The 13,100-nt window shown below is 39.8% G+C and overlaps 1 protein-coding gene across 2 annotated transcripts in view; it reads left to right on the forward strand.

Annotated features, from left to right (window-relative positions):
* Window positions 1–1,007: 1,007 nt before the first annotated feature.
* The window catches only part of hs2st1b (heparan sulfate 2-O-sulfotransferase 1b), a 21,065-nt gene continuing 8,972 nt past the window's right edge, over window positions 1,008–13,100 (forward strand). Inside the window, exons 1-6 of one of the 2 annotated variants that reach the window (XM_039812235.1) lie at window positions 1,008–1,081; window positions 1,556–1,665; window positions 6,466–6,704; window positions 9,537–9,622; window positions 10,764–10,902; window positions 11,009–11,106. In XM_039812235.1, coding sequence (XP_039668169.1) covers window positions 1,560–1,665; window positions 6,466–6,704; window positions 9,537–9,622; window positions 10,764–10,902; window positions 11,009–11,106 — 668 coding nt within the window. In that variant the 5' untranslated portion in view covers window positions 1,008–1,081; window positions 1,556–1,559. Of the gene's footprint in view, window positions 1,666–6,465; window positions 6,705–9,536; window positions 9,623–10,763; window positions 10,903–11,008; window positions 11,107–13,100 lie in introns of both variants that reach the window. The other variant, XM_039812234.1, reaches the window with a different exon arrangement.

The raw sequence follows: 13,100 nt of genomic DNA on the forward strand, positions 1-13,100 counted from the left end.
ACTTTAAAAATAAAACCCATACTTCTCATTTTCATCAAACCAAAAAAAATTCAGGATTTTTGTTGCATTAAGAGCATGGGCTGAGATGGTCACTGATACATTCTGCTTAACGACGCCCATCCGGATGAAATACCAAGTTTTTAGGAAGTCCAATTTCTGCTGCATTCATTTTGAAACTTTCTTTTTTTTAACTTGTCTGTTGTGGGTCTGACAGTGTTATATGAAAACAATGCTGAGTCAGTGGATTAGGCTCCTTTTGTGAGGTTCATTCCCATCCAGAGCATTGATTGTTTATAAGAAATCTTGAAAGCCATTTATTGTGCACTAAAACACCAAAGCAAATTCCTTGTATGTGAAAACCTTCTTTGCAATAAACTAGATTTTGATTTTAATTGTTTACTGCTTAATTTTGTATTGAAAACAAGAAAGTAGAGATAAAAGAAAAGTAAAATAACATGATGTTATTGTGGGTTAGTTTTTGTCCTCCCCATTTTTTTGAGTCACCAACTGCCACACTAAGATTTAGTAAAGATTCAAAGCAATGGGCACTTAGACTGTCATCTAAAATTCCAAGAACCATAGTAATATATTCATGTCTGAACACCAGGGACTGTGCTTTTTAAACTGAATAACTTACAAAACATGATTATTTACAGCTTCGGCATGTTTCACAGCACACTGTGTTTAATTAGAAAGAGACCTTTGGATCTGTGTCAGTGGTGTAATGTACTGGGAACATGTTTTGCATTTTAATAAATATATAGAGATGGAGATGTGAGATAAGTTTAATGAGACAGCGGAGGAATGGAGCTTAAAACGACTGCTGAGAGTTAGTGATAGATCAGAGGAAAATTAAAACACACTGCTTGCACTGCAATATTTCTGGATCGGATAGATGTAAGGGTAAGCCTTTTTTCTCTTTTGCCATAGTACACACCCCGGTCCAGTAGGTGGCGGTAAGCACATTTAACATTGTTTTTTGAACTTCCAGTAAACACAAAGAAGAAGAACAAGAAGCTATCCTCCAGTGATGCTACTTGCTGCAACCAAGCCCCTGTCCTGTACACTGCTGCATTTAACTGTAATTTGGAGTCGCTTTTGGTTAATTTTTCCTCCAGTAAAAGTCACATTAAGTGGAGCCTCGTAGACTATGCATGCTGTTGGCAGGGTCAAAAGAAAGCGAGCCCGAATGCACAATACGGAGCGAGTGACTACCTTCTTAAATGTTTTTTTTAAAGATAATGCATTAGCTTTAACTTACGTGGCTTTATGATAGTAAGCGGAGAAGGTAACGTTAGCTAATGTTTGGCTAACGTTGAGTTAACCCTGTATGACGGCTGTTGGGTATCAACTAATGGCGTTAAACAGCTAGCTAGCTAACAGCTAAGTAAATTAGTTTGCATTAACCTAACCTTAGTTGGTTAGCAGCGTAACTAAGTAACGTTTGCTGTAATAGCCATTAGCAGTGGATCTGAGACATTCCACTGTTTACAGTAAGTTAACATTAATTGTATACACGGTATTATTCATGTGGTGGTTTGATGGGGCTTTTAAGGATTATGATGCCGGCAAAGTTCCAGCTTTTGGCTGTTTTGGCATTTGGACTGACCATGCTCTTTATTGAGAACCAGATCCAGAAACTGGAGGAGTCAAGAGCCAAACTCGGTAAGACCAAAACAAAGGTAACGTTAGTCTAGGCTAAAATTGTGCCTATGGAAAGTGCCGTTTGAGTCTTTGAGTAATATTCCAGACGAAAATGTTTCGTGGCAAAAGAATGGAGTTCGCTACATTTAGTGCTTGGAGCATATGAATGAATGGCATGAAAACAGAATTTTCATACATCACATTAAGTGAATTTTGTTGAAGAAGGTTGAACAAACAAAAAATACTTAGTTTTATATAACGTTTGCGCATTGAAGGAGGGTCTGGCTACCCCACATAGCATTCGGGGATGGGAGGAAAACGTGCTCTGGTTTAATGGCATTTCTTTAAACCAATCAGAATCGTCATGGGCGGCGCTAAGATGCAAAATAGTCGTGCAGAGAAAACTCAGATTGGACAAATAGTCTAGCTAGCTGTCTCAATTTACCCTGCAGAGATCTGAGGAGCAGTCAAAAAAAGTCCTCATAAATCCACCAAATTTAAAATTCCAATACAAAGAAAGCGGAAGGAAACTACAAAATACATGCATCCTGCGGCACCGGAGCCATCCCGGATGCAAGTCAAGGATATAGACTAGCTAGTTATTGGTTATCTCTAAGTCTCCTAATTTAGTTTGTTCTATAAAATTCTTCTCTGCACCTAGGTCCAGATCCAAAACCACAATATCTAGACTTGTCAAACTGGACTAAATTATCCCAGAGAGGCTACAGGATCTGGACCTGGTCCAATGTGGTCTACATATGCAAAAAAACAGTAAAATCTCCCTTTATTTCATTTTCACAAATAGAATAAAGCTTTCACAAATCTGAAACTGTGTTTTTAAGACTCTTTAGCCTCTCTGGGATAATCTAGTCCAGATTTGACAAGTCTAGGTATTGTGGTTTTGGATCTGGACCTGGTCCAATGTGGTCTACATATGCAAAAAAACAGTAAAATCTCCCTTTATTTCATTTTCACAAATAGAATAAAGCTTTCACAAATCTGAAACTGTGTTTTTAAGACTCTTTAGCCTCTCTGGGATAATTTAGTCCAGATTTGACAAGTCTAGGTATTGTGGTTTTGGATCTGGTCCTGGTACAATGTGGTCTACATATGAAAAAAAAAACAGTAGAATCTCCCTTTATTGCATTTTCACAAATAGAATAAAGCTTTCACAAATATGAAACTGTGTTTTTAAGACTCTTTAGCCTCTCTGGGATAATTTAGTCCCGATTTGGCAAGTCTAAGTACAATGGTTTGGGATCTGGACCTGTTTTTTGTTTTTTTCATGAGTCAGAACAAGTCAATAGCTGTGAGGAAGAGCGCGTGTCCTCCGTCCCCTGTGCTGGACCACCACCCCGACCCTGTCTCCTGACAGCAGAGGGGCTGGAAAAACAAGCCGAAATAACTCGGTCAGTGGACAGTTTTAAGTTGCCCTTAAATTTCTCCTTAAATGCCGAATTGGAAGCTGCTCGTCATCTAACAACCAACGTTATTTGAGATAGCAATCGTGGGCAAATGGCAAACAAACTTACATTTTTCCACATATTTAATTTACCAGGGCTCCAGACTAACTTTTTTCACTAGGAGCACATTGGCCCCCAACTGAAAATTTAAGGGGCGTAACCAGAACATGTAGGGGCACACACCGTAAATCAACATGCTAACCAAATATTCACATTTCTACTAATTTCCACTGTGTTACTAATAAACACTTTGATAATAGAAATTACAATGTGCTGTTTCAAATTTAGTTTCACATTTTATTGTACACTTTTGAAGATGCAGCATAAAAAGGCTGACAGCAACATCGCTGTCATCAAATATTAAAAAAGTATACCAGCTCTAGTCTCCAGTCTACAATTACAATGATTGAATTCATTATTTATTTCTTACTCACTGTAACTTGTATTCTTTATTCTTGTATTTGTATATTATTTTTTTTTTATTTTCATCATGACCGTTTTTAATTGCTCTTTACTGTTTCATGTAAAGCACTTTGAATTGCCTTGTTGTTGAAAGGTGCTGTAGAAATCAAGCTTCCCTGCCTTACAGCTTCAGCCTGTCAGTCAGTCCCCAGGGCAGATAAAACACAACACTTGCTATCACTTTGTCGGCATTTCTGTGACTAACTGTGACTTCAACAAAACTGTTTGTAGAGTAGTTTGCTCCGTTCGCACCTCTGCGTGTGTGTGTTTGTGTGCGCACGTCGGAGCTCCGCTCTCTGTCCTATGCAGAGAGGACAGATAAGCTTGCGCTTACGAGCTCTCAGGTACCAAAATGTCCACGTTTAATGTGTAAAAAAAAAAAAAGTGCAAATTAACACGTGCAACTGGATGTAAAATTCAGTCGCACACTCTCAAATTTTGGTCGCAAAATGCAACCATTTGGTTGCAGTCTGGAGCCCTGTTTACAATCAAAGCAGGCAATTAAATGAAATGATATCATAGTATACGTTTTTGTTCAAAATAATAGCTCTCTGCTGTATGATACATTGCTCAACAAATGTCATTTAAATGTGAAAACTGCATTCACTCAAAGTGTTCAGGCTTGAATATGTTTTGGCCAAATATGCAGCAAGTCCATCCGGCGTATCAAGCCCACTGTATTGCAGTGAGTTATAGTGACTGAATTCAAACCCAAAAAATAACTAAATTCTTCACACCTGTATGTCGTTTTTCTTCATTTGGAATCTTAGAAATGGACATCAACTATGTCACAAATTTACTTTCTGTGGAATTATTTCTGGTTCTCCCTTTAAATAAATATCATAGGTAGACTGCTGGCTGGTCACTTATGAGACTGCCACCCTGCATATAACATTGATATCTTTTATACTTTTATATTTGCACTCTTCAAACTTTGTATGGTAACTACTGCACAGTAATTTCCCTCGGGATAAATAAAGTTGTATCTTATCTTACTGTAGTACTACTACTATATTGCACTTCAATAAAGCTGAACATTGAGTGGAATAAGAGTAACTAACCGCCTGCACATTTACTGTATAATGTCTTTAAGAAGAGGGAAATAACAGGCCATTACAAGAGAACATCCATCTGCCTTAAAAAAACGCAACAAACCAGGTTTTTTTCTGCATAGAGACATTTTTGGTTTCCCCCAAAAAGAATTTAGCCAGCACCTAAGGAAAATCACCAGCGCTAAAAAGTTCCAGCAGTCAACTTCCCTCTCACCCACAGCCGCTAATATTTTATACTTGCGGCTGTCAAGTGTACTCGGATCCGGCTGTGAGGAAGAGCGCGTGTCCTCCATCCTCCGTGCTGGACCACCACCCTGACCCTGTCTCCTAACAGCAGAGGGGCTGGAAAAACAAGCCAAAATAACTCGGTCAATGGCAGAAATACGTCGTTCACTTGTGGCCGATTAATTACACTTTAAATGAGAAACGAAAACTGTGCTGGACACTGCTCTCTGGGCATCGGGTCATCTGGCTCCATCACTACATTTATGGCACCCTGTTTTCCTGCGCGATGTTGTGCAGAACCCCACAAGCTAAAACAATGTTGCAGACTTTTTCTGCCGTGTATAGTAGGGTCCCACTATGCAAGACAGAGCCATCTGTCCTTAATAAATCCAATGGAGCGCTCCATCGTGGCACGTGTGCGTACGTGTGCACTGTTGTACCGGCGCATAAAGGTCTTATAAAAGAGCCAGAGCTGCCATTGCTGATAAGTGATAAACTGATGACTTCTCCTGTTAAACTGATTATATGCTGCACCACAAGTCCACACTGACTCCAAAACTTGCGTACACGAGTTCAGACCAGACGTGAGATTTTATCGCAGCCTACGCTCACGTTCAAATTGATGAATGCCGAGGAATCGGCGTACGCCCGTCCTACGCCTGTTTTAAGTCGTACGCACGTTTCATAAATGAGGGCCAATGAGAGTTTTAAAAATCACCAATAATGTGAATACAATGACGAAGTGGATAAAGGCAAAGATTCAAACAGCTAGTAAGTCTGGTAAATTCAGAAAATTACATAATTTTACTGTAATGCAGCCTTTAAAACCAGGAAAAGACAACACAGTATTACGATATCCCAAATTGAAGATGATATTTGGCCTCATCGATATAAAATTGATATATTGCCCAGCATTATCACCTGGCTCCTCAGTTTTGCGATTTCCCTCAAATGAAGAACATCCTGCTTCATATGTGTGGAAAAAAGTCACATTCTGAGCCAGGAAAAAACCCTGCAGACATCCTGCTGACACGTGGCTTCTCTCTCCTCGTGGTGTCAGACACTGAAGGGCTGCTTCGGCAGCGTGATGCCTGCGTTACATTGAGCGACACACAGCTGAGCCGAGAGATACTCGCAAGGTCATTCCAGTAATTGGCTTTAATTAACATTGCAGTGGAGACAAGAAGTGTGAGAAAACACTTTTAATTATGCCGCCTGTCAATATTATCATCAACCTACTTGTTTTAATGTTATTCTATCTGAAGGACTTTGTTGTTTTCCTTAATTAAGACGTACTCTATTTTAAAAGTACTTGTTAATTTATGTAACAGATGTACCTTTGCCTTTATTGTTGTGTTGTTGGCCTCACACCTGCTGTGTATGCTGCCAAATGAGAATAACAATAAGCATCAACTCACTTTTTAGCTCATTAAAATCCAGGCAGCAGAGAATGCCAGCCAGTCCATAATCATAGAAATTAAAGATGATATTGATTCAGTTTAGGAGCACTTGCCGCAAACAACCAAACAATGACATTTCTTTCAAAGGCATATATACTATGATCTATCGTTGATGGTAAATATCGTTATTTTTTTTTTATCTATTTTGCGCCCGTACAGAACGTACCATTGCCAGACATGAGGTGGCTGAAGTAGAGCAGCGTCACAGTGAGGACGCTGGGTGGGATTTGTCACCACTGGCAGATAAAGATGACATGGTCATCATCTACAACAGAGTGCCCAAGACGGCCAGCACATCCTTCACTAACATTGCCTACGACCTGTGTGGGAAGAATCGCTTCCATGTCCTGCACATCAATACAACCAAAAACAATCCTGTCATGTCTCTACAGGACCAGGTAAGATCAGCAAGATACTTCAAGGTCATTGTATGAACACAACAAAATTACATTGGTGGTAATCAGTGCAGCAGCAGTGCATAAATCAAAACAAGATAAAAACACACATAAAAAAGACCCATATGAGCCTTTGCAGAGTTTTTAAATTGTTATAGTGCTTTTGTGACAGTAGTCCTTAGCAGCTACAATTTGAATGTTTTTGTGCAGGGAGAGAGGGGGGAGTGGAGGCTACAGCTCTGGGGAAGAAGCTGTTCCTCAGGCTACATTAGCATTGCAGCATTACACTGCATTAAGATAATATAATTAATAGTGGGTTTATTGTTATATATTTTTGCTAGCCTGTATATAATTCCTATGCATTGTGTTTGGTAGCCTTTACAATGTTAGTTATTTACAGCATTTGACCGGCATAAAATCGGCGTATGTCAGACTGACCGGCCGCTCGCCGGTCATGGCCGAGCACGTGAAAATTGGCCAATTCCGGTCACATTAACTTTGAGCAAGTTTGGAGAAAAGTCAGAGGTGTGGAACCATTTTAAAGCGCCCAGGAAGTGAACTGGTATCTTTCTATGGGCTGAAATATGTGCCACCAGAAACTGAATTTGAATCATTTATATTTGAATTTGAATTGCTAAACTTGAATTATTGCATTGAAAAACTGAATTTGAATCATATGTCCTCTGTCCTCCGTGCTGGACCACTACCCCGACCCTGTCTCCTGACAGCACAAGGGCTGGAAAAACAAGCCGAAATAACTCGGTCAATGGCAGAAATACGTCGTTCACTTGTGGCCGATTAATGACACTTTAAATGAGAAACGAAAACTGTGCTGGACACTGCTCTCTGGGCATCGGGTCATCTGGCTCCATCACTACATTCATGGCACCCTGTTTTCCTGCGCGATGTTGTGCAGAACCCCACAAGCTAAAACAATGTTGCAGACTTTTTCTGCCGTGTATAGTAGGGTACACGGCCTCCAACTACCCGGCTGTCTGTCAGAGTAACTTGAAATTGAATTTTGAGAACTGAATCTGAATTGTGAGAACTGAATGTGAAGATATATAGAGAGTTGAATTTTCAGTGAGGATCAAATTTTATTGGACTTCAGTTACAAACAAATAAATTCAATTTCAAATTATACTATTCAGATTCAGTTTTTCAATGCAATGATTCAAATTAAACAATACAATTTCAAATTATATGATTCAAATTCAGTTTTTCAATGCAATAATTCAAGTTTAGCAATTCAAATTCAAATATAAATGATTCAAATTCAGTTTCTGGTGGCACATATTTCAGCCCATACCTTTCCAGCTACCAAACTAATACCAGATCACAGGGATGTCAAAATCCTATAAAAACATGAAAGGTCAGAATTAATTGCAGCAGTTACACAATTTTACCTTAAAGGACAAATCCGGCACAAAATGAACCTATGGGTTAATAACACGTGTCTGAGTTTGACCGTTCTCTGGGATTTGTTTTCATGCTAATCGAATGTGACCATTTTTATCGCAAACCGCTAATTAGCTTATAACGCTAGTCGTCGGGGCACGGGTAAAGTAAAAAGAAATTGCCATTTCTATACCACTAACAAGGCTCAAAATAGCACCACACTTCCACGGTAGCATAATGAGGGTCCCTACATGTAAACCGAAGCATTGAGAACTTACAGTGTACAGACAGTTTATTAAAAAGATAGTTTGACTGGTCCTGACTGTTTTCCCAAGATCTTGGGAAAACGGTACTGTCTTTCTAAACTATCTTTTTAATAAACTGTCTGTACACTTAAAAAGTTCTCAATGCTTTGGTTTACATGTAGGGATCAAGGACACTGATTGGAGAACCTAGTACATCTTTTTTAATGGTGGGGGAAACCGGAGCACCTGGAGGAAACCCACGCAAACATGGGGAGAACATTAGCCTGGGAAAACCCTGACAAACTTCAGCAAATTTGAGATTTGCTCTGCAAGTCCCTCTGGCCAAGAGCCCATTCAAGCCCATCAAGCCCATACATTTTTCCAAATCGAGGCACCAATCACAACTGTTGAGGCAGGCTTTACACGATGACAATAGCGCAGCGACGTTGAAGCGTCATCTCCTTCATCGCTCTGATTGGTCAGCATCCGTTGGTGACCTTCCCCAGACCCACTCTCAGTTACAAGTGAGAAGGGTCTGGTGTCAACCAGGCTAGGAGAACATAAAAACTCCACACAGAAAGGCCCGGAACGACCTGGATTCGAACCCAGAACCTTCTTGCTGTGAGGCCACAGTGCTAATCATTGGGCCACCATGCACCGGTAGGACACATAACGTCTGTTAAATTAAAAAGGAGGGACTTATTTAAAAAAAAAAAAACTAGTATTATTAGTAGATGTAATGGACGTACGTGTGAACTAGAACTTTGTCCTTATTGAAGTTAGGTTGAAGCACATCTAATTAATGTGCACTTCTGAAACCAAACCTATGCCCTTGCTGTTGACACAGGAAGTCTGTGACCCATTCAGTCAGCTGATTGGCTACCTTTTGAGATACTCTGCTAAACACAACCGCCACATTTTGCAAGCCAATGGGATTTCCATGGAATGAATTCTCACTAAAACCATCTCACAATGTTGATTGCAAAGACTCGCTACGTCCTTTTAAAATGTGAAAAAGAGTGTGTCTTTTGAGCAAAAAAACAAATGTATCAGTCCTCAGCAAAGCCAGCCATTTTCACTTCTCTGTCTCCCGGTGTTCTTTTTTTTTTTGTGTGTGTTGTTGCTGTGTTTCCATTTGCTGGAGTTTCGCTGCTGCTGCTCCATAATTAGTTTCCATTATCTTTGGCTACAGGTGCGCTTTGTCAGGAATGTCAGCTCATGGAGAGAGATGAAGCCCGGCTTCTACCACGGCCATGTAGCTTATCTGGACTTCTCAAAGTAAAGCCCTTCCTTTTTCTGTAATGCCATTAATTTCCAGATTAGTTACAAACCGTTAGCAGAGCAGATAAAAGGGAGGTCATGTATTGATTGATAACGTGTGCTTTAGTGTTGATTAATAGCATTGTTGTCCTTATCTGCCCTGACACTATAATTTCACTGATCACAGGTAATTATCCTAATAGAGAGCGAGAGAGAAAGACTGTTAACTCAAAGTCTCAGTTCTCCCCGATGCTGCCACCCTTTCACTGATGGAAAAGCTGTTTCTATAGTGCAATAAACACTGTTAATTAGGGCTGCACGATATACAGTATATAGTTTTTTTTTTATCGTCATCGCGATACCAACTTGCGCAATATACACATTGCAAAAGGCTACAACGTATCACAGAAGACAGAGATTTTAGAGTTAGAGTATCAGCAGAAAACTGCACTGTAACTACCATTCTTTTTTCCAATGATGCCTTTTTGTGTTCAGTTCAATAAAAGAATGTTGAAAATACTTCTTTTTTTTCAATTCAACAAGCCTTGTGTTGTATTTTAGCAGAATACTGAACGCAGCAGAAAGAACTGAGTGCACTTTAATATCTGTTTATGTATCACAAATAACAGTGTTTCCCCCAGAAAAGTTGTTTAGCCCGGTGGCAAGTGTCTTATTTTGATGAGGGCCGGGGTTGGAGCCAGTAACAGAGCATTCATGTAGAGTCCAGTAGTTTCTGTAATAACAGAATCATGGAAGGAATTGCGAAATTGAGAATTAACAAAAGTTATAAGGCAGATTCCACAGGGTCCTACAGTAAGTCAGTGCTAAAAGCTAACTGGAAATTTTAAAATATGACAATGTCTAAGATTCCCACCCAGCTGCCCCACTGTAATTGTAGTTTAAAAAAACGTCTTAAAATACATTCAAAAATGATTCCCAGTGGCTTAGGTCTGGTGGTGGGCAACTTAGGCCCAGTGGGAGGCAAACCCTGAATAATATCGTTATCACAATACTCGACAATGTTAAGGCATATTTTCCTCATATCGTGCTACCCTACTGTTAATTAGGTGGCAGCTTCATGGTCTGATGTCTGTTGGACTAGTCCTCAAGTGTCTGTTCGATGCAATTCAAATATGTCAACCCCTTTGTTTTTGTCCAGATATGGGGCGAAGGGTAGGCCCATGTACATAAATGTGGTGAGGGACCCCATAGAGCGCCTGGTGTCTTACTACTACTTCCTGCGTTTTGGAGACGACTACAGACCCGGGCTTCGGCGTCGGAAACAAGGAGACAAAAAGGTCTGGATTTAGAGCGCATGTCATACTCAAATAAATCCTTTAGTTCAACGCCAATTGTTTGCCCGCACAGAAATGTACGATAGCGAGTGTTTCTGTTGTCTTTCAGACCTTTGATGAGTGCGTGTCATCGGGGGGGTCTGACTGTGCTCCTGAGAAGCTCTGGCTGCAGATCCCCTTCTTCTGCGGCCACCATTCAGAGTGCTGGTAAGTGGGCTGAGTGAGTGTTTTTTTATGTGACGTCTTTTTTTGTGCAACTATGATTTCTCTGTGTTTTATTTTTTGCTAGGGTGCCAGCCAGGAAATATCCTGGCAAAAGTTTGTAGTCAACACACTCAAATGTCAGCCAACACAAAGGATGTACATTACACCTTAAATGAAAAACAAATCAGGCAACGGTTCAAAAGTGTCAAAGTTCTGTTCATTCACAGTTTCAACAAGAAAACAAGAGGAGGGTGAGCTAGATTATTCCTGATCGTTACAACCTGCCACATCAGGAACAGAACATAGATCTGTGGAAAGCTTTATCCGATGCATTTAGCACAATTAATTGCTTTTACCTCATTGTTTGCAATCTTTGAAATCTGTTGCGGCCAGAATTTCCGCTGAATGTCCTTTTGGGCCGGATGTTCGTTACCTTCCGCTTTCTTTGTGTTGAAATTTTAAACTCCGGTGGATTTATGAGGGCTATGGTTAACTGCTCCTCAGATCTCTGCAGGGTAAATCCAGACAGTTAGCTAGACTATCTGTCCAATCTGAGTTTTCTGTTGACTTAAACAACAAATTTTAAACGTACACGTACCACCAAAACAAGTTCCTTCCCGAGGCTATTTTGCAGAGGCATCAGGGCTCCGTCTGGCGCTTGGCCGCCCATTACGATTGTGATTGGTTCAAAGAAATGCCAATAAACCAGAGCATGTTTCTCTCCCATCCTGGAATGCTGTGTGGACTAGCCAGACCCTCCTCCGCAGCGCTGTGGAGGAAGGTCTGGCAATGCGAGACTAGCGGTGTCTTAACAAGCTGCAGCGGGTAAAAGTTTAGGCAGGTGGCTGTTAAATACAACCTCTATGTCTGTACTTTTACGTTTGGCTAAAGATAGTGTTGTGGAAGAAGAAACTTAACTTAAAGAAAATATTTGTTTTTAGTAAATTTTTTTTGCTGTTCATGAAACGCGGCAGGTCTTTACAATATCAACATAGGTGATCACTTGTGTGTCTAGCTCGGTAGTTGTCAAGTGTAAATGACGTTTGAAGTTTCTCACCCTTGCACACCTATAACATTTTTGGATGGACAGTTACAAAAAAGAGATCAAAAGCAGAGCAGGGATCGAATCTTTTTCATTCCACACATTCTACTTTCTTAAACTTAAGCTTATTTACAGATCCAGCAGTTTACAGAACAACATTATCATTTGGAGTTGTGCGTCTGGACAATATTCGCTCATTTAGAGTTTCTCTGTTTTTGTTCTTTACCAACTCATAAAGGGAATAACTGGCTCTTCATCTGCTAAATGCTCCACCATGTTCACCTTTTTTCTAAAATAGCTGCCAGCTAAAACGATGCTATGAGAAAAACCAAAATAGTAAAGTTGCAGGTTCGAAAACCAAAACAATGAGCTGAAGCTCCCTGTAAAGCCAAGCGGAGCTGCAGATTCAGGTGATATTTAGGCATGGGCCGTTATGAGATTCTCATGATATGATAACTTTCAGCAAAAATACCACGGTTTCACGGTATTGCGGTATTGCAATTACAGCTCTAAAATGTATTTTTTTGAAATGTCTGGGTAAAAAAACAACAACTTCTTTTCCTCCATTGAACGCACTGCAGTTTCAACAGCATAGCCTATAGAATATTTGGTATATTTTTAAATGTTTACCATATTAAGTTTAAATAAATAATACCCTTGGCTGCCAGAGCTACTGCTGCCCTAAAAAGAAGAAAAATAAAGACAGACATTTGAATTTAACCGGAATCTGTAATGACAGTTAACTCTGGTCTAAAAACGTGTCCTTTTGGTAATATAGCACTGGATTTAACATTAATTTAAACAAAATATTACATGATCTAATTGTTTTTATGTAAAAAGATATATCACTACAATTAACCCTACTATGGATAATATAAATAATGCTACGATTCAATTTTTCTCAATGTAAATGCACGTGTGTGTGTGTGTTTGTGTGTTTTTTTACTTGTGCACA

Source organism: Perca fluviatilis, chromosome 9, assembly GCF_010015445.1.
Source record: "Perca fluviatilis chromosome 9, GENO_Pfluv_1.0, whole genome shotgun sequence".
Taxonomy (NCBI): Eukaryota; Metazoa; Chordata; class Actinopteri; order Perciformes; family Percidae; genus Perca; species Perca fluviatilis.